At 43.1% G+C, this 21,949-nt stretch overlaps 1 protein-coding gene across 1 annotated transcript in view; it reads left to right on the forward strand.

The window, feature by feature from the left end:
• The first annotated feature begins 1,158 nt into the window (after positions 1 to 1,158).
• Positions 1,159 to 21,949, forward strand: part of GALNT5 (polypeptide N-acetylgalactosaminyltransferase 5) — a 51,199-nt gene continuing 30,408 nt past the window's right edge. The window contains exons 1-3 of the mRNA XM_070731544.1: positions 1,159 to 3,026; positions 18,020 to 18,186; positions 20,059 to 20,178. Of these exons, the coding sequence (XP_070587645.1) occupies positions 1,633 to 3,026; positions 18,020 to 18,186; positions 20,059 to 20,178 (1,681 nt within the window). The 5' untranslated portion in view covers positions 1,159 to 1,632. The remainder of the gene's footprint in view (positions 3,027 to 18,019; positions 18,187 to 20,058; positions 20,179 to 21,949) is intronic.

The raw sequence follows: 21,949 nt of genomic DNA on the forward strand, positions 1-21,949 counted from the left end.
GCATGTGTGTGCCGGCCAGCTGATTTTTAGCTCGCACAGGGGCTCTGGGAGGATGCTTTGGACTTCCAGAGAGCCTCCAGGGGGATGGGGCAGGGTGTTTTTATCCTCCCTGGTTCTTTTGGAAGCCTTTGGAGCTTGTGGAGGGCAAAACACAAGCCTACTGGGCCCACCAGAAGTTGGGAAACAGGCCATTTCCAGCCTCCAGAGGACCTCCGGGGTGTGGGGGAAGCTGTTTTTGCCCATCCTAGACATTGAATTATGGGTATGGGCACTTGCACATGCATGATAGTGCATGCCCATGCTCTTTCGGCACCCAAGGAAAAAAAGGTTTGCCATCACTGATCTAGTCTCTCCTACGTCGAGATGGTTTGTTGTTAGTCTTCCCTACTTAAAAATAAACACAATTTGAAAACATTTTCATTGGTTGCTCCTATTCCAAATATCACAATGTAGGAAGAAACCGCTTTCATGCACTTTGTCCCCTTCCCTTCAACACCCCCCCTCGCCGCCTTTATCTCTTTGATCCATGGCCGCTAACCATTGGAGTAACATGCTGGGCTGAAATGCAGTCTGCTTACTCCTGGTTCAGCATGTTAGCTAAATCACCGAATTGTGATTGATGAACCTTGTGTGCCTTAGTGTAACCTCTGAACTGCTAGCTGTAGTTCAGCAGTTCAAATCCCACCACCAGCTCAAGGTTGACTCAGCCTTCCATCTTTCTGAGGTGGGTAAAATGAGAACCCGATTACTGGGGGCAATATGCTGATTGTGTAAACTGCTTAGAGAGGGCTATCAAAACACTATGAAGGGGTATATAAGTCTAAATGCTATTATCACGTATTCAATAAACTGCGATGAAACAAACCATGGCTTGCCAAAGAAGAGAAAGAAGGCGGGAGGTTAATGACTTTATACATAAGAACCATTCAAGAGCGTGTGAGGGATCTTCTTAAAAAGAGAATTTCCCCACGACTTCCCTCGTGAGCCACATACACACAAGACAGGGAGGCAGAAACCAGGCGCGATTTTCCAAAGTATCTGGGACCTCGAAAGCTGGTAGCAGAGGCCACGCCAAAGCCTTGGTAAGAAGTTTGCAGTTTGTTTTCTCTCCCAGGCGGTGTCGAATTACAGAGAAAGAAAACCAGCTTGGGTAGGGCCGGGGAGGGGGAGCGGCGCGGATGGCTGGGATCAGTTTCTCCAGCTGATCTGCAGCCGCCTGTTAATTTTTTTCCTTCCCCGGCAAGTAAGAATGGAGAAGAACCGCGCAGGCTGCCGAGAGCAAAAGGCAGGAGACTCCTCTTAAAAAAGAGGCTGCAATCTGCACCTCCGGCCGCGCGGGCCCTGATTGCAGGCTGACTGGCTGGCTGAGGACATGCGGCTGCAAAAGGCCCGCCACGCGAAGCTGAGGAGACGTGGATGCCGCGCTATAAATATGCCACGCAGGCAAAGCGCAACAGGCGACTTCTCCGAGCCGGAGATGCGGACGAACTCCGGGGCGACGGGGCTCCGCGTGGCGCTCCTGTTGCCGCCTCTGTAGATTAAAGGAGGCCCGGGGGGGCGGAGGGGGGGGCAGCCGGAGGAAAAGGCTTTTTTTTTTCCCCCTTTCAGAAGCGAGGCAAACTTTCTCCGAAAATGAATAAACTGCGGAAGGTTTGCCGAGGCAGCGGGCGAGCCCTGGCTTTGATCTTCGCAGCTTCGGTGGTTTGGCTGCTCTTTGACATGGCAGCCCTCAAGTTGTCCTTCGGCGAGAGCGGCACCAAAGAAGTGCTGCTGCGAGTGGAGACCGGCGGGAAGGAAAAAAGGGGGCCCGGGCGAGTTTGGCGCAACTCCGAGCGCGGCCCGGGGAGGTGGTCCCGAGAGGAGCCCGAAGCTTTTTCCCAACCGTTCCCGGGACAAGGCGGGCAGAAGCTTTCGAGGAACGGCGAAGAGGTCGGTCGGAGTCCCTCAGAAGAGGGAGGGCAGCGCTTATCAAAACCCGCCGCGACCCCCGCCAAAGCAGCGCCCGGGAAAAGACTCGGCCTGCGTGATATCTTCCCGCTCAAACGGCAGAGACCGCCCGCTCAAGCCTCGTCCCGTGCCCCGGAGAAGAAAACCAATGGGGCGGCTGCCACAAAGCCGGCTCTGGCCCGGCGGGAGCAGGAGCCCCGCTCGGTAGGGGCTGCAGGGCGAGCGCCTGTCAACCCAAACGGAGTCCCTCAGAAGAGCGCGGGAGCAACTGAGGTGTTAGTGCACGTGGGGTTGGCAGATAAAGGTGCTTTGGCAGGGTTCAAACGTGGGGTCCCCCCTGGAAGCATGCCTGAAGAATGGCAGGGCAATCCTGGTCATCTTCTGGAAGCCAATATGACTGGCGGGCTAGTAAAAAGGGTAGAGTTTCCTGAGGTCACGGGCAGGTGGGCTTTACCTGCGGGCAGGCTGAAGAATTCGACAGCAGAGAAGAAGGAAGTCTCCCTGAATAAAATAGCTTGGCAGGGAGACCTGCCAAGCTGGAAGAATGCAAAAATACCTCCTGCAGCCAAGGATACTCAACAGGCCTTCCTAACCAAGGAGCTGGTCCCTGTGGTTTCCCCAACAGTCCAGCATCTCCAAGCCAGCACCAAAGGATTGAAATGGATGGGAAGGTATGGACGGCTGCCAGGTGAGAAGAACCGCACTGAGGGCAAAGCCATCAACGCAAATCAGACAGATGGCCTCATTAAAGCCGTGTCCACGGAGGAGATCATCCTCACCAAAGGAGGAGCATTAGGGAAGGTTGGCAACGGCTACTTGGCGGGCAAAGAGCGGTTCCCCAAATCTAATTGGAGTCATGTGGATGTTGCAGGAAATACTAGGCTGCACAAAGTGTTAGCAATCGATCGGACACTGACCCCAAGGGATCCCAGAGCCCCTGGTCAATTTGGGCGCCCTGCGGAAGTCCCAGCTGAGAAGGAGGAAGAAGCCAAAATGAGATGGAATGAAGGGAATTTCAATGTCTACCTCAGCGACTTAATCCCAGTTGATCGTGCCATTGATGACACAAGGCCTGCTGGGTAAGCTTTAATGGCTTGTGCTGCACAGTACACATTTGGGCTAGTACAATTGCTGATTTAGAACAGGAATTCTTGGAGGCCTGAGGATAAATTTCATGGGGTCCATGAATTTGGATACATTATATAAATATTATTATACCATAGAGTTATTTTTTTTCAAACAGTATTTGATGACTGCATTGAGCATAATTGACTTGCTTTGTAATAACATTATATTTATTTATTTCTTATTTATTTATTTAGTCAAGATAACAAGTATAAATATAAACATGAATTTGAATACAGTAAATATGAGATACGAATAAATGGGGACAGTAGGGTAGGGATGGCAGAGCTGGTGCACTTATGCACACTCCTTATAGACTTCTTAGGAATTTATTTATTTATTGGATTAATATGCTGTCACTCTCTGAGGACTCTCTGAGAAATGGGGTGAGGTCCACAGTAGGCAGTCTAAGGTTGAAACTATGGGGGTTTCCTGAAGTAACAATGGAGTCAGGTAGAGCATTCCAGGCATTGACCGCTCTATTGTTGAAGTCATATTTTCTGCAATCGAGTTTGAAGCGGTTTGCCTTGAGTTTGTATCTATTATGTGCTCATGTATTATTTCAGTAGAAGTTGAAGTAGTCATTGACAGGTAGGATGTTCTAGCAGATAATTTTGTGCACTACGCTTAGGTCAGACCGTAGGTGGTATAGTTGTAGATTGTCCAAGCCCAAATTTCAAAGCCTGATGGCATAAGGTATTTTGTTGTGAGCAGAGGAGTGGGGTACACTTCTTGTGAAATACCTCTGGGTTTGCTCAATTGTATTAATGTCCAATGTACAGTGCGGATTCCAAGCAGACAAGCTCTATTCAAGAATTGGTCTAGCAAAGATTTTATATGCCCTGATTAGGAGTACAATATTACCAGAGAAGCTTTGGAAGATTAGGTTGACAACTCTTAATGCCCTTTTGGCAATGCTGTTACAGTGAGCTCTGGTGCTTAGATAGTTTGAGATGAGTACTCCAAGGTCCTTGACAGAGTGAGGGTTGTCTACAAGGTTGTATCCACCCAACTTGTATTTGGTATTCCGATTTTTTTTTTTGCTAGGGTGTAAGATAGAGAATTTATTGGTTGATATTTGGAGTTGCCAAATTTGTGTGTATGTGTATTTTAAATATGGAACATGCATTTAAGTATTACTTGCCACACAGTCATTTTGTGTGAGATGAGTGGAAAATACCCCTTTTTCCCCTCCGAAAAGATTTGTAGGCTTCATGGGACTCTCAAAGGAGTCTATGAAGCAAACAAACAAACAAATAAAAGCCACTTTGGTCGAGTGATTGTCAACAGATTAGAAACCAAAAATCTCTGGGTTCTAGTCCCTCCTGTTGGCTGGATGATTTGGGGCCACTCATTGTCTCTCAACCCAGCTCGCCTCACAGGGTGATTGTTGTGGGGAAAAGAGGAGGCGTATTAGGTATGTTCACAGCCTTGAATTATTTATAAAAAATAAAGACAGGATTAAAAACATCTAAAATAAAATAAAATAAAATAAAAGGGTAAAGTTCACTGGTTCAGATGTAGTCCTTCAGAAAGAGATACTATTTTAAATATATGATATTCACAAAAGTACTTAAACAATTGAATATATATTACTTAAACTTGTATCAGCAATTTGGTAAAAAGTATAATTAGCAATATATGGAGTCAAATTAACCTTTAAAGGTTTCCTCAGAGCCAACAAAAGCATTTATTTATCTATCTATCTATCTATCTATCTATCTATCTATCTATCTATCTATCTATCTATCTATTTATTAATTAATTAGATTTGTATGCCACCCCGCTCCGCAGACTCGCATGCTATTCGTGAGGGGGTGTAATATCCAAACAATGTGAGGCCACCTTATAGAAAAGGCCAATACTTTTTTTAATATATAGAATATCAGATACTAACCTTGAAGCAAGATCTCAAATTGTTTTAAGGACTTAGAGTCTACTATGAGTACTTTAAATTTGGTATTTTTTCATAGAAGTACATTGGACAAATAGAGTGCAATCCTTTCAAAGTTTGTTCAGAAATTAGCCGTAGGATATTTGCTTTGTCTAATTTCCTGATGAGTGTACATAATTTTGTGAAATGAGTGCATTTAAAATGATGTGTCACAGTTGAAACATAGCTATGGGTTTTTATATCTGGGATCTTGTTGGTGGAACTGTACAACTAGAATATTCATGCTGATACTCAGATGCGCATGGAAATTGGAAACTGTCCGATCAGATTAGGTATCATTACTCCCAAAAAAGTTAACACTGAGTGATGTACTGAATTGTGTAAACACACCCACACATACAAACTCTTTGTGTAGCCTTGAATATGGAACACAAGGATTTCCTTTCTGCTTATTTCAAAGAACAAAGTTGGCCCTTAGAGGAGCAATTTTCCTGCAAGAAGAACTTTGCTTTGGCAGCTATCACTTCAAACAGAAAACAGAATTTTGAAATCAGTCTCAGGAGTATCCATCACTGTCCCTGGTGCTAAACCGGTAAAAGGCCACAGACACCCAGTTACAGGAAATGCATAGTTTTCTGTAAACTGCCCAGAATCACTTTGAGTGAGACAGGCAGTATTTAAATTTTATTCGTTTTTGAGGGGTCCTTGATGCTCTCTAAACTTGATTGTTTTCTTGCAGATGTTTCATCACCCAAAATAGGTAACATCCTCAGTGCTAGTAAGGAGTGAAGTTTTCTGTCTGTTTATATTCTGGTGGCTTGCCAGTCTGTGTGGATGGGGACAGTCTTAGATATTTCTTAGATAGTCTTAGATAGTGATTTCTGACAGTCTCATAATGGAGTGAGCAGTGTGGTCGGGCGGTAGGAAAAGCAAGTAGGATGCTTGGCTGCATAGCTAGAGGTATAACAAGCAGGAAGAGGGAGATTGTGATCCCGCTATATAGAGTGCTGGTGAGACCACATTTGGAATACTGTGTTCAGTTCTGGAGACTTCACCTACAAAAAGATATTGACAAAATTGAACGGGTCCAAAGACGGGCTACAAGAATGGTGGAAGTCTTAAGTATAAAGCGTATCAGGAAAGACTTAATGAACTCAATCTGTATAGTCTGGAGGACAGAAGGAAAAATGGGGACATGATCGAAACATTTAAATATGTTAAAGGGTTAAATAGGGTTCAGGAGGGAAGTGTTTTTATAGGAAAGTGAACACAAGAACAAGGGGACACAATCTGAAGTTAGTTGGGGGAAAGATCAAAGGCAACATGAGAAAATATTATTTTACTGAAAGAGTAGTAGATCCTTGGAACAAACCTCCAGCAGACGTGGTTGGTAAATCCACAGTAACTGAATTTAAACATGCCTGGGATAAACATATATCCATTGTAAGATATTCTTTGGTTGGGCTGTTTACTGATGACTCTTTGGCAGTTTCTTGATTGGGTTTTTGTTTATTTGATTGTTGGTCTTAAGTTAACCTTAATTATCGGTAGTTTTCTCAAACTCTTGTTCCCAGACATGAATGCATTACATATTCGTCCAATCCTCATCCTGCTTCTGTATTTAGCATCCTTTCCCTTATTTAACACTCATTTTTCCCATTATAATTCTATTATTGTAAAAAAAAAAAAAGTACAATTAGGTTTTCTTATTCTGTTGTAGTGGGAAAGAGTTGTAATAATACTAAGCTGAAAGCTATACATTTACAAATCTTGGTGACTCAGTTCAGACAATATAAGCCACCACCCCCTCAAACCAGCATAACCGTAATACAGTATAGCTTCCTGCGATGTGTGAATTCAGCCACAGAATCAAATCAGTGGTGAACTGTCATTATTTCATTTTTAACACAGGCTTTCAGAGCCATGCAAAACAGTATTACCCATGCATGATAATCGGCTTATGGAGAGAAGTGCACTGATTTGGGAATTGCATATATTTAAAGCAGCATTTATGTGACTTAAATAGTTAGTTTCTGCTACCTAAGACAGAAAATATCCGGTGCTGTTTTAACCTATAAAGCACGCATGACTAAGTAACTGGTGAGTTGCAGAATCAATCTCCTTAAGAAGGCTGCTCACCCTACTTGAGTTTAAGGGGCTCTTGTAGACAGCATCTTCATTAGGGAACAATTGGGGCTCTGAGGTAGTGGTGGCCTTACTTGTGTTCATATGGCTATGGGAACCAATCTTTTCCATCAAGATTTTGGCCTGAACCTTTGGATTTGGCCTCCGGGAGCAATTTATTTGCATGGATCAGTGATGGGCTCCTACAAGTATGATCAGGTACACAGAACCAGTAGAAAAATTTTGGTCAGGTATGCAGAACTGGTGGGAAAATTTTGAATTTTTTTTTCTTTTTTTCCTTTCTGGGCTCTGGGTATGTTTTTTCCTATCACAGTAAATGACGTTGAATGTGTATTATTTTATAAGAGCTGTGCTTGCGTACGTATGTGTGTGTACATACACATACAGTTTGTATAGTAGTTAATGTATATTTTTGTGTGCCCGTGTGTAATATGTATGTACATATATGGCATATATACATAGTATATATGGTATATTTTAGATGTCAGTAATAGTAAACAGAAATTGTATCTCTTTCAGGCGGAAAGGCTAGGCATCCTAACGCTAATCCTAACCCTTGACATTAAGCCAGTCACATGACTATCAACCCACTCCCACCTGGTCACATGGCTTGCAAGCCCCACCCACAAAATAAGCCACGCCCACAGTGTGGTAGTAAAAAAAATTGCAGCCCTTCACTTGCATGGATGTTCACTTTTTAAAAACCGTAAAATGTTTGAACAGTACAAAAATATTGTGATAAATGCATGGATCCCCTCCATTAAAGCCATGCAAAACAGGTGAGTTTTCAGAGGCCTTTGAGGAAGGTAACTAGCCTTTCATTCTTGAGTTAAATTCTTCTACCTAAAAGCTGTTTCCCATTTCCCCTTTTGTCTGCTAGTCTAACTGAAAGTACTGGTAAGTAGGCCAACAAATGCTGTCTTTAACATCTGGAAGCACAGATAGACATTAATAAAAGCACCAGAGAGCCTTCAAATAATCTATCGTGGATGTTGCATAGATGTATCGCCTGCAGAAACTATAGTTTGGCATTCACTTTATAAATCAGTTTATTCATGCAATACACTGTTGCAGTATTGTGATTGGCACTTGATATCCTTGGGCTTGGGCAGAGGTAGTGGTGCATTATAGCAATATTTGGGCAGCCTCCAGGGGCACCTTAACAGAGTGAAGGCTCTCAAATGCAACAGGATTATCCGAATAAGACTACGCAACCCAGAATGGCAAAGGGCAGAGAATAATGTTTCCCGTAGACCAAGGTTCGACAAACCCAGGCGCCTGGTCGCCAGTGGCGCCTAGAAAATGTTGTCTGGCGCCTAGAAAATGTTGCCTGCTGTACTGTATGTCAGCGTTTCCCAACCGGTGTGCCGCCTGGGCAGGGCGCTGCGGTGCCTCTGACCTCTCCGCTCCTGCCCGATGCCGCGGTTTCTGGCGCTCTCCTGCTGGGTCCCAAAGAAGGCAGGCAGGAAGGAGAGCTCCATTCTTCGCGCCTTTTTCCCGCCTTCCTTCTTTGGGGCCCAGCAGGAGAGCGCCAGAAACCGCGGCATCGAGCAGGAACCGGGAGGTCGGAGGCACCGGCACGGCAGCGCCCGCCCAGCTGAAGGTTCCCTGTCGTCATCGGCAAGTGTCCTTTGGGGCCCGGCGGGAGGGCACTGGCGGTGGGAGCCGGGGGGGGGGGCGCGGCTGCAGCGGCACAGGCAGTCGCGGGGAGATGGCGGGGGGGAGCGGGGGGGGCGGCTAAAGCGGCCCCGGGCACCGTTCCCTGTACGCTTTTCCAGGGGCGCGCAGGGAGCCGCGGCCACCCGCCCGCCTACCGGATTTCCCTCCGCGCGGCTGGGGAGGTGGATTCGCCGCCCCCGCCAGCCCGATCTCCCTCCAGTGGCTGGTGACGTAGTTCTACCGCCCTCGCCAGCCTGATCTCCCTCCGTGGGGGGGTGGGGGGCGACGAACCGACGACCGGGGGCTGTCCGTCCGTGTTGGGTGGTGCAGGGCAGGCACAGGCAGCCCCAGGGGAGAACAAGGGAGGGAGAGAAAGGAAAGAGAGAGTAAGGGAGGGAGAGAAAATTGAATGAAGGAGGGAGAGAAAGAAAGAGTAAGAAGCAGAAAGGATAGAGAAAAAGGAAGAGAAAGGGAGGGGGAGAAAGGAAGAGGGAGGAAGGGGGGGGAGAGAAAATTGAATGCAGGAGGGAGAGAAAGAAAGAGTAAGAAGTAGAAAGGATAGAGATAAAGGAAGAGAAAGAGGGGGAGAAAGGAAAGAGGGAGGGAGGCGGGAGAGAAAATTGAATGAAGGAGGGAGAGAAAGAAAGAGTAAGAAGTAGAAAGGATAGAGAAAAAGGAAGAGAAAGGGAGGGAGAGAAAGGAAAGAGGGAGGAAGGGGGGGAGAGAAAATTGAATGAAGGAGGGAGAGAAAGAAAGAGTAAGAAGTAGAAAGGATAGAGAAAAAGGAAGAGAAAGGGAGGGAGAGAAAGGAAAGAGAGAGAAAGGGACGAGAAAGGGAGGGAGAGAAAATTGAATGAAGGAGGGAGAGAAAGAAAGAGTAAGAAGTAGAAAGGATAGAGAAAAAGGAAGAGAAAGGGAGGGGGAGAAAGGAAAGAGGGAGGAAGGGGGAGAGAAAGAAGATATGAAGGAGGAGAAAAAGAAAGAGAGATAGGAAGGAAAGAGGGAGAGAAAGGAATGAGAGAGAAAGGGAGGGAGAGAAAGGGAATGAAAGAGGGAGAAGGGGTGAGAGATAGAAAGGATAGACAGAAAGGGAGAGAAAGGAAAGAGAGAAAGGGAGGGAGAGGAAGGAAAGAGATGAGAGAGGAAGGAGGAGACAGAAAGAGAGGAAGGAAGGAAGAGAGAAAGAAAGAGGGATGGAGAGAGAAAGGAAGGAAGAGAGAGAAAGAGGGAGGGAGAGAGAAATAGAGCGAAAGGGAGGAAGAGAGATTTTTTTTGTCCAAACTTTTTTTAGCGCCCCCCCCCCCCCATGTTCCCCAGGATTTTGAAAATATGAAAAATGTGCCGCGGCTCCAAAAAGGTTGGGAAACACTGCTGTATGTGTATACAGTATATTTTTCCCGCCTTGTGTTTACGCCCAGAAATGGTACATCTTGGCTTCCGTAGCTCCGCCCATCAACCTCGCAGCGAGCTGCTTTCCCAGCGTCCCCTGCGCTTGCGTGCGTCTCTCCCTCCCCCCCTTGCCTCCATTCCGCCTCCTACTCGAACCCCTTCACTCCCCCCCACCGCACACAGACGCTCCGATCTTGGCCGCTCACCCGCCTTCGGAGAGAAGCGGAAGCCCCTCCCCTCCGGCGTGAGGTTTTGTTCATTCCTCCTCCGGCCGCGTGTGCGGTGACTTCCGACCAGTAACCCCTCCTCCCCCCTCCCCCCCCTCCCCCGCGTCCCCGGCCCGGTCTCCCTTTCCTTCTTCTCTGTTTCGGTTTCTGACTAACGGTCTCCCCTCGGATCCCGACGGGAGTACAGCCGAGCCGGCTCGGCGGAGCCAGGCCTGCGCCGGGGGGGAGGGGGTGAAAGCGATGTCAGGTGGAGACTCGGCAAAAAACCAAGTTTGCTTAAAAAAAATTCTGGCTCCTAAATTTTTTGGCTGGCTCCTAGATTCTGAACAACTTTGTCGACCCCTGCCGTAGACAGCTACTTGATCTGTGCTTTAATCAGATATGCCAGTCATTGAACTAAGAGCCTTGTCATGTAAAACAGGCATGCTGCCATTGAGCTACAATCCACTATTTTCCCAACAAAACAACCCAGAGCAACACATACAAAAAAGTTTTCTATCTAGGTTGGGAGGATAGGATCAACCACCCTATCAAACATTGGTGAAAAATGATCAGAGGAACGGATTCTCTGTGGGAGGAGTCCTTTGGTCGGTTGCCCTGGCCTTCTCAAGATCTGCTGGAAGATATATTAGCCTAAGGGGTAAAGATTCCCTTAAGGCATCCATCAAACCCTCCGCTGAATTGCAAATAGAAACCGAGAAAAATGCTTTCCCTTCAGCCTTTTGTTCATGCAGAGAAGACCTGACCAAAACCTTTGACTCTTCTTCTATTTTGCCCCCCCTAAACCAGCATGAGATGTAAAATGACAAATTCAATAAAATGAGAGAAATCTTTATCACCGGCTGCAGATCTACGGATTTTCTGCCATACTTCTTTGATAGGCTTAGTGGGTCACATTGAAACGTTGCTTGCTTTGAGGCTGTCAGTGTTGGCTGACTGTGTTGTGGGGGAGGGGGAAAGCTTTTATTTGGATAACATGACTGAAAAAAACAGTCTTGCAAGTAGATTCCCCCCTCCACCCTTCTTCTTATTTTTTTCTGAAGGGTGCCAATTCTCCAAACAATCAATTTAGTCTACTAAGCATATGCAAACAAAACACTTGTCTTGAACATCATGAACATTAGTAATACTGATACTCCTGGAAATTAAAGTCTTGTCTGGGTATAAGTGAATTTTGTTTTCTTTGACATTGCTGCATTTTATTTTGTTTTGCTATTTGAAGAGGGCATGGCATTGCCCTCTGGCATTTTTCTGGCATGGCATTGCCAGAAAAAACCTCAATATATATATATATATATATATATACACTGGAACACTTTAAATGCATTTTCCCAATGTTGAAAGCGTTTTTGGGAACAATGGTCTGACTCAGCATAAGGCAACTTGCTATGTTCCTTCACCTTTTTGCATGTATATATACATTTCAGGCAAGTCTACTCCCACCTCACTTCATCTGTGTTTATTCTTTAGAGACTGAGCACTTTAAAAAGACTGGCTCTAGGGATAGTAATGTGTTTACCACGGTTGTTTTTTATTTGTTGTATTTTTATAATGCATGGTTTAAATGTTTTTTCAATGTTTTTTATTGTGAGCAGCCTAGAATCTTTGGATACAAGATGGGCAGCCAATTAATATGAATGAATGAATGAATGAATGAATGAATGAATGAATGAATGAATGAATGAATGAATGAAGTGAATCATATCATTAAGCCAATCCATCTTCCACATTTGTTGGAAAGTAGGTAGGAAATTTACAAATCATTGTCATGTGATTTCTGGATGCTGCAATTGCTCATAAATGTGTACATAGCTGTGTATGTACACATATAGCATATGTACATAAAATTAAATAGTATATTCTGGATGTTCAGTAGTAGTAAATAGTCAGGGAAATTGTATCTCGTCAAGGCCTTTGAGGTGAGGAGAGGCCAGGTGCCCTAACGTTAACCCTTAACGTGAGTGATAGCAAGTTGGCCATGCCCACCCAGTCACACAACCACCCAACCAACCCCACCCAGTCACATGACTGCAAAGCTATTCCCACCTAGTCACATGACTGCCAAACTACACCCACCATCACATGACCATCAAGCCAATCCCACAAAATATGCCACACTCAGAGAGTGGCAGTAAAAAAAAATGGAACCCACCCCTGTAGGGTGGGATGGGATAGCCTTTACGGTGGGTAGGGTAGCCTTTTTACTAATGCTTTATATGAACATTGTGTCACATGACACTCAGATACTTACTGAGGCAGAATGTTTTAGGGGTTTGTCACTATTGCTAGAGCTTTATAAGTAAAACGTTATTGTTGTCTTCCTAACACACTTTCATACCATCTTCTGAGTAACAAAACTAATTAATTCTGAAATCTCACATTTCCAACCTGCAGCCACTAGAGTGCACTGGAAATCAAGTTTTTTCTCCCAGCTGGAATACTAAAACTAGGTTTGTTTGTATAAGAATTGTGTTAAGAATAAAAAACAATTTCCATAAACTCACATTGCAGTTTTATGCTAAGGAATTTTCAGTGATCAATGTATAGCAGTGTTGGCGATCCTTTTCAGCACCAAGTGCAGAAATGGGAACGCATGTGAGCATGTGGGGGAGCTCCAGAAACTGGAAGAGCAGCGCCCTGGCACACATGCGTGGGAATACCAGAAACAGGAAGAGCAGTTCCCGGCACATGTGTGCGCACCGGGAAGCTGAGCTTTCAATTTCTGCCGTGTGCATATGTGTTGGTCACCTGGTCTTCCGGATTTTGGTGTGCATGTGAAGACCAGCTGGCCAGCGTGCAAACACACAGTGGAAACCAGAAGCTTGGCTTCCTGGTGTGCGCATGAGCCGTTGCTCTCCCATGCTGTTGCGCCAGAATCCGGAAGAGCAGCAGCCAGTGGTTGGTGTGCTTGGAGAGATGGCTCTGTGGGTCACTTTCAGCGTGCATGCCACAGTTTTGCCTTCACTGATCTATAGTGTTAGGTAATTATAGTAGTAGTGGAGCACATTCATAGAGGGAGATTCCGGGATTTACTCTGCCCTTTACACTGAAGAGGCATTTCTTACTACAGCTTTTTCCAAGCTGATTCCCATTGTTGTAAAAAAAAATCCATATGGTTCAGTTCCAAGCCAGGAGAAAGGCACTGAAAATAAAATGGAGGCTGAAGACTGATTGGAAATAAAGATTCCTTTTATTGATGAAGCTGAATCGCCAACCACATGTGATTCAGGGACAGCTGAGAAAATGGAGTTGAGAGTGGATGGGATTTCATACCTTCTTTGGGCTTTGTATTTGAGCTTCCTGTTCCTGTGCAAGAACGTGTCCTTTAATATTCTATTGGCTGTTGTCAGATTCCTATGAAGGTCTTGACTAGGCAAAAGAGAAAATCCTAGGTACTTGACTGAGCTAATCCTCTAAACCAGCGGTTCTCAATCTGAGGGTCGCGACCCCTTTGGAGGTCGAACAACCCTTTCACAGGGATCGCCTAAGACATATTTCTGATAGTCTTAGGGACCAAGACACCACTCCTCTATCTGTCTCCAGGCGGGTCCATCCACATGCAAATAGACTATTGTATGTGTGTGTGTGTGTGTGTGATGATGATGGTGAATGTGATTTCACCGAAACGTCGCATAAACATGCAAAATATTACACAGGGCAAAACCCGAACTCAGAACAATCTACATATATATATATATATATTTATATATATATGTTTGTTTTCGTAGATTTTCACGGGTACAGGTATGATGGTCTTGGTATATTTGGGTTTCTTCCCGTGTATGATTTGGAAATTTCTGGCGACGTTTCGACGAGGTCCCACTCATCATCTTCAGGCTGCTCTTTCTGTCCTTGTTCTAGGGCGAACACAGCGAGACCTGAGCTGCCTTCCTTCTATAAATACTGGTGGCTCGGTGTGGTCAGCAATTGCCTGCTGTGTAGAAACTTACTGGTGAGTCAGTGGGGTAACACCTGGGGTCGTTGATGTAGCTGAGGTATGCTGATTAGTTAATGGTTGTAGATTAGGCATGATATCCTGAGTAGTTGGAGCTTGCAGGCTACTTGATTGTTTTGCAATGTGTGTTCTGAGTCTGGTTTCAGTTTCTATGGCTGGGATACGTTTGAGGGCTGGTTTCCAGATGTCTGGTAGGCGGGAGGTATCATCCCATTTGTTTATACTTTGGGGATGTTTTTCTATCTCGATGGCTTCCATGATTATTCTTTTGCTCTAGTGTTCATATATATATGTACCATGGGAACCTCTGAACATGCGCAGAAGCCAAAATTCCAGCACTGCACATGTGTCAGCATTTTGTTTTCGTCTTTCTTTCTTTTTTTGCATTTTTTTAAAAAAACCTGGCACTGTGCATGCGCCAATGAGGCATGGCCACACAGCACAGGAGGAAGCGAACTGGCAGCGAGGTAAGTTAGAACCCACCCCTGAGTTTCCTAATAATTTTATTATTTTATGGTTGGCGGTCACCACAACACAAGAAACTGTATTAAATGGTCATGGCATTAGTAAGGTTGAAAGCCACTGCTCTAAACCCTTTTGGGTTCCTGGTTGATTGTTTGGCGTTTCCTGTCTGACCCAGTCTTTCTGAATAGATTGCCAAATCTGCCTTTCTAAAAGCTGGCCTCCTCAGTTTCTGCTTGGGGATAGGGAACCTGATGCTGGTTTCTATTTCCCTTCAGATTTCCCCCCCATTTCTTCTTTAGGGGTAATATTCTATCCTGCCTTTTGAATATTTCTCAAAATATTTCATTCTTCTAAAAGAGGGGTAAGGACTTCTCACATCATGCTGGCTTGCCATTTTTGGAGTTGCAATGTGTTTCTCAATAAGTCCAAGTAAGACCCAATTCATAATATAGGTGGCCTTCAGGCTTTGGTTATTTCTTTGGTTATTTCTTTTTTCAATCAAAAGTTATTTTACTTTTGTTATGGCAACTTTGGGAAGGTTCAGCTTTGGTGCCAGCATGTTAGCATTTAGGCTCAAAAAAAATATATTGTATGTTCTTTTAAGCTTCTGGATTATATATTATGGAGTTTTCCGTAAAAACTTAACTGTACAATGATGCAGCTCTAGAACAGATGAGTGCAAGAAAAATTACATAAGCCATAGATGAACAAGTTACCTACCGTATATTTCTGAATAGAAGACACCGCCTAGATTTTAGAAGTGGGGAAAAAAGGAAAAAAGTATTCTGAACCAAATGGTGCAGTAATATATTATTTAATAAAATACCAGTGTAGCAGTATACTTTTTTTACAAACATGTATACTTTTTACAACTACAGTATGTACACTTGTGGACTTCAACTCTCAGAATTCCTCCTCCAGTCATGCTAGCTCAGGAATGGGAGTTGAAGTCCACAAGCCTTAAACTTGCCAAGTTTGAAGACCCTTGCATTCCTAAGCCCTAACCCATGGGTCTTCAATTTTGACAGCTTTAAGACTAGTGGACTTCAACTCCCAGAATTCCTCCTCCAATCATGCTACCTCAGAAATGGGAGTTGAAGTCCACAAGACTTAAACTTGCCAGGTTTGAAGACCCTTGCATTCCTAACCCCTAACCCAGAGGTCTTCAAATTTGACAGCTTTAAGACTAGTAGACTTCAACTCCCAGAATTCCTCCTCCAGTCATGTTAGATGAGATAATTAGAAGGCAAAACCACTTGTTTTTGCAAAAAATGGGCCATTTTTCACCCATTTTTTTTCACAAAAATTGGATGGGCAAAATGTCAGGGAAGCCTGCAGGGAGCTCCTGGTTGCTGGAGAATGGCAAAAAATGTCCCAGATTTTGCAAAAAATAGGCCATTTGTTGCCCATTTGTTTTTAAAAATTGGGGCATTTCTGCCTTTCCACATCCCCAGGAGCTCCCTGCAGGCTTCCCAGACCCTTTGCCCACCCCATTTTTGCAAAAAAAACAAACAACCCAGGCATAAATGGACCATTTTTCACAAAAACAGGGTCATTTGTGCCATCCTCCAGCACCCAGGAGCTCTCTGTAGGCTTCCCAGACCCTCTCTCCACTACATTTTTGCAAAAAATACAGGCCCTTTTTTTGCAAAAATGGGACATGGGGACTGAACTTTGGGATAGCAAAAAATGGCCGTATTTGGTGTATAAGACGCTCTGACATTTCCACCCTCTTTTGGGGGGTGGGGAAGGTGCATTTTATACTCCATAAAATATGATATTTTTCGGGCTTTTATAACTACAGTTAAATCAGGATTATAACTCGCAGGAGACCCGTGGCCATGTTGGCTGAGACTTCTGGAAGTTGTAATCTCTGGGCAGTTGGAAAACATTAGTCTAGGTATTAGCTGCTTCCAGTTTACACACTGTTTACATTTGCTTTACGTCTAGCTTCCTTGTATCACAAAATCCTCAGTGTTTGCTCTTCATAAATTATTTCATTTTTCTTGACTTGTGTTTCCTTATAACACATTGTGATTGCCAACCCTCGGGTATTTTTTAAACAAAGATTTTCCTCTGGAAAAATAATGTAGGTGCCTTTGGGATTTAAAGGCTATTTTGGCCACCCTGTTTGATCACAGGAGGCGGGTGCTATTTTAAACCAGAAACTGGCAAATAGAAATCCAGGCTGCAGCCTGGATCTTTTATTTTTATCATCCACCAGGGACTATTCTTTGCCAGCGACAAGGATGTATTAATACAAAGAGAAATTATATCAACAGTTAGTGCAACGTATGGGTTATTTCTCAATTAAATTTAACATAGAGTCTTTGTTGAATTTAACTCTTGTTCTGGAAAGCACTTAAGTTGGAAGTCCTTCACCATGATATTCATGGTCAAAGTAGTATTGAATGGCTGCATCAGCTTCTTTTCATTTACTCAATTGCTTTGGTTGACCTTGTCCAGCTTGGAATATTGTGACAAATTTATTTCCATACACATGTTTCTTCCTGCAATGTTAGGTGAGAAAAATGTTACATTTTATCTGGGTGTTAGGAAGAAATTTCCGGTTCGCAGCTGGCCTTTGTTGGCTAGATGAGTTTCACAAAGGGCCACAATACCAACACTAAATCAAGCAAGGTCTGCTTGGCTCTGCAGAAGAAGATATGATAGATATGTACCTGTCACCATCTGATCATGGAAGAAATAGTTTATGTTTGAAGTTGGAACAGTTTAACTTTAATTTTGAGATTTAAAAATTATCAGAAGAAAGAGTAAGAATCTTCAAATCCCCTAACTAGAGAGTACATGGACAACAAACTGAGCAGGCATAATAATTCACAATACTCCCCACTGTATTGAGATATATTATGGGATTATGTTATTACTATTTCTCAACTTCTATTAAACAGATGCCTAGCAATGCTTCACAGCTGATGTTGATAGCTTTATTGGATTCAGGTGCTCAAATGATAGCTTTCCTTTCTTCACATTCAGATTTCTTTCCCACAACTTTTAATTGAGGAAGTGTTTGCATTTTGAGAGGTATTGTTTAACTAGAATATATTTTTTAGTGCTCAACTCTTGTCCTCGGAAGAAAATATCCATAAAATAAGTTAATAATTAGAGAAGTTAATGTTCACTTCTGTCAAAAAGCTTGTACTAACTAGTGTTTGTTATATAATGCTATGCTGTCAATTTCTTTTACTCCAGATGTTCAGATCTTCTTGTCCACAATGACCTTCCCACCACTAGTATTATCATGTGCTTTGTTGATGAAGTATGGTCCACTCTCCTGCGTTCTGTCCATAGTATCCTCAACCGGTCCCCCTCTGAATTGATTAAAGAAGTTATTTTGGTGGATGACTTTAGCACAAGAGGTAAGTCAGTATCTTAACATCAACATGCCATTTGATAATTTGTTGTTTGAAAACAAAGCATATTTTTTCATCATGATATAAGTTGCTGAGGTTCCGCAATGCATCCCATACATTTCCCTGAAGTGTCAAAATGGCCTTAATTTGCTTCATGCGGGCCCCATATGTCAAGCATGAAAGATCATGTCCACCCACAAAGTTCCAATAAATTGATTTATGCAACTCATGCCTATGCATAGGGATCTCCTCAACTAATGATTGGCACTTGTTTAGATAAGAGTTAACAGCAGTTAGGTCTTTGGTGGCTACGTAGGGATTCTAGTCTGATCCCTCTTTTCACTCCACCTCCAGATTCTGCCATCCCGTTTCCTAAATTGTATCATATTTGCCCTACTCTTACAATTTAGAAACAAATGTACCATACATATACATTTTACTTAAAAGTGTGCAGAATATTTTGGAGTCATTGGATGCTTGTGTGCAAAGTATGGGAGTTCAGCTAAGTATACCCCTGAAGCCTGGTAGAAAGAATTCGCTTTTGGCCTATAGAGAGAAGAAAGTTGTGTAAACATGTTATGGCAAAAACACTTTTAAACTGTGAAATCCTTGTGTGTGTGGGGGGGGGGAGAGATTTGGCAGTACTTGGTCAGTTGTATATACTGCAAATAATTCTATTTTTCCTTTAATAATAATTTCCCAGAAAATACCATTGGGCCATTTTGTAAGGCAGAAGCAGCTGGTTGATGACAGGAACATTTTCATGACTGTTTCTAATGTTGGCAACCCAGGGTTTGTTTGTTTTTCTCTTCAGAAAAAGTGATTTTCTGTAGCCTCATAGGCCTCCTGATCCCAAAAGTGCTATTTTATTCCTTCCTTTTTGTGGGACATAAAGAATACTGCAAACCTGGCAATAGGTGTTAACCAAGTCCTTATTTCATTTAACAGTGGTTCTCAACCTGGGATTCGGGACCTCTTTGGGGGCCAAACGACCGTTTCACAGGGGTCGCCTAAGACCATGGGAAAAGACAAATTTCCCATGGCCTTAGGAACTAAAGCTTCTATTCTGGTGCCTTGGAACATATTTTTACAATCCAACCAATCAGACATTTACAGTGAGGGTGTCCCTCTGACCTTCCTGCCAATCTGCTTAAAGCTCTGTTGGGAGAATTGGTGCTAGAGTTAGGGTTGGGGGTCACCACACCATGAGAAAATGTATTAAGGGGTCACGGCGCTAGAAAGGTGGAGAAGCACTGATTTAGAGGATCCTTGGGTTTTATTATTTAAAACTATCAGCAATGACACTTTTAAGCAGCTTGACAGGTAGAAGGTGGTATGTTTATTTTTCCAGATTGCAAGAATATTGTAGTTCCAGAGGTGCTTTTCAAAGAGGCAACCGGACTATCTAGTTTTTCTTTGAAGACATTTTACTTCTAATCCAAGAAGTCTCTTTAACTCAAGAATATTGTAGATTTCTGGATAGACCAGTTGATATAAATAACAGGTTTTTTGTACATGTGCACCTTTGTGAACTGGATCAATTCTTCTTAGTAAGGGTGACATATAATATGTAATACCCTGCTTCCCCAAAATAAGACATCCCCTAATAATAAGCCCAGTTGGACTTTCGAGTGCATGGCAGTAAGGCCAAGTGCTTGTTTCAGGGTTCAAAAAAATATAAGAAAGGGTCTTATTTTTGGGGAGACATGGGTAGTAATAATACATTTTCTACCCCAATAACATACTTTTTGGTATTTTTCAATATCCTCTACAAGTATCAGAGACATTGTTTGGGGACTGATGACCCATTTTATTAGTTAAGTGGAAATAGATACAATCTGTAGTCCACATACTTGATTCTCCTTTGTTCTAATTTAGCTTATCTGAAGGACAAATTAGACAAATACATGGCACAGTTTCCAAAGGTCCGTATCCTTCATCTGAAAGAAAGGCATGGTTTAATACGAGCAAGACTAGCTGGAGCAGAGATTGCCAAAGGTAAGCAGAATGGCATTGATTGATTAATTTCGGTTACCCTACAAGGTACAAAAATAATTAGAACTATCTAATTTATTAAATGAAATTTGTTCATTTAAATTTCATTAGAAATAAGGGAACTAAGTAGTATGCTCCTTGCCTTGGTTAGCTGGCAGCAGGTGCTAACATGACCACATGTTAGCACCTGCTGCCAGCTAACCAAGGCAAGGAGCATACTACTTAGTTCCCTCAACTGAGTTCGCACCTTGTGTGAAGTCATAGCTTGTTTTATCCTCTCTCCTTATTCTAAGCAGTTTACAGTTTAAAAAAAAAACAAAATATAGGCAGTCTTCATTTAATGACAGTTGTGACAGTAGTAACCAAGTTGTACAAGCAAGTTGTAAATATATCTGAGTTGTACTTACAACTACAACTCGTACTTGCTTTTTATTTTATTTTTCCTATTTTGTGTTTTTACTGCTGGTAAGCAGTAAGTTGTTGTGAGCAGGTAGGTGACTTATAAATTTTCTAAAATAAATAAATAAATAAAATAAACTGGTCCTCAGAGTTCCATGTGACACAATTCCCCACGGTCACATGATTGTGATCTGAATGCTTAACAACTTGCCCGGATTGCCAGTTGTTGTCGTGTCTCACAGTCAGGTAGACATGATTTGCAGTCTTGGGTTCCCACAAGTAAAGTCAATGGGGAAGCTGATAGGAAATCAGAAGTTGCAATTATCTGAGGTCCTCGCTTAACAACCTGCACGGTCTTAGTTTAATGACAGTAACTGGGGACTGCCAGAAATACTATTGTTAAGTGGTGCAGTGACATGACATCACCACTTTCGGGTGCGGGTCCAGAACAGACATGTATTGATTCTGATAGACAATGTCATCACAAAAACGCATGTGAATCGGGAGGGTGGTACACACAGAGATAGAGGCTCTAGGCAGGTAGGTGGAGCTCAATGTTCTCTCAATGAGAGCAGAACATATCTCTAGGACAACAAACTTGCAGGCCGACTGGTTGAGCAAAACCACCTTCGATAAATCCAAGTGGCACCTGCGCCCGGACACATTTCAGAAAGTATGCAGGAGGTTCGGTACTCCACGGGTGGACCTCTTCACCCACCCATCCAATGCCCAAGATTATTTTCCACGTTCCCAGAACCAAGGGGGGGCAGAACAATCCCGCAGGGGCTTCTCTACGCCTCCCCTCCCTTTCATCCATATTTTTAAATATTTTTCTTGTTGATGTAGTATTTCAGGAATTTGATATTGCTTTATTTTCTATGCAGCACCTTGATGTTTTTAGCAGAAAGTGTTACACTTTCTAAAAAATGTTAAAACTTCCTGTCCACTAAATTTAGTAGCAAGGTAATATAACGGTTTTGCCAAGAACTGACCTTGAGGCCAGCTTTGCTCATATTCCAATGTGAAGATCTTATCTACTTTAATAGCTATTCCAACTATTTCCCTTAGCAATACTTCACCAATTTTCAGAATAATTATATATTTGGAATTGTTTTTCTTCTGAATGTTACTGTCATCAGCTCTGGGACATTTTATGAATAGGAATGGATAGGAAGATAAGCTTTTGCTTTGTTTTTTGGATTCAAAATAGTATTTTGAGATGTGTGATAGGAATACTTTCTGAACATTTCTTTTTTTTCTATTTTATATGAAAATAATAATCTGTGTTCCCCGAATTAAAGGATTACAGAGTCATAAAAAGGGTGCTCTATTTGGTATCCTTGTTGCATTTTTCTGTACATTCTATCACCGTATT

This window comes from Erythrolamprus reginae, chromosome 1 (genome assembly GCF_031021105.1).
Source record: "Erythrolamprus reginae isolate rEryReg1 chromosome 1, rEryReg1.hap1, whole genome shotgun sequence".
In the NCBI taxonomy this organism is placed as follows: Eukaryota; Metazoa; Chordata; class Lepidosauria; order Squamata; family Dipsadidae; genus Erythrolamprus; species Erythrolamprus reginae.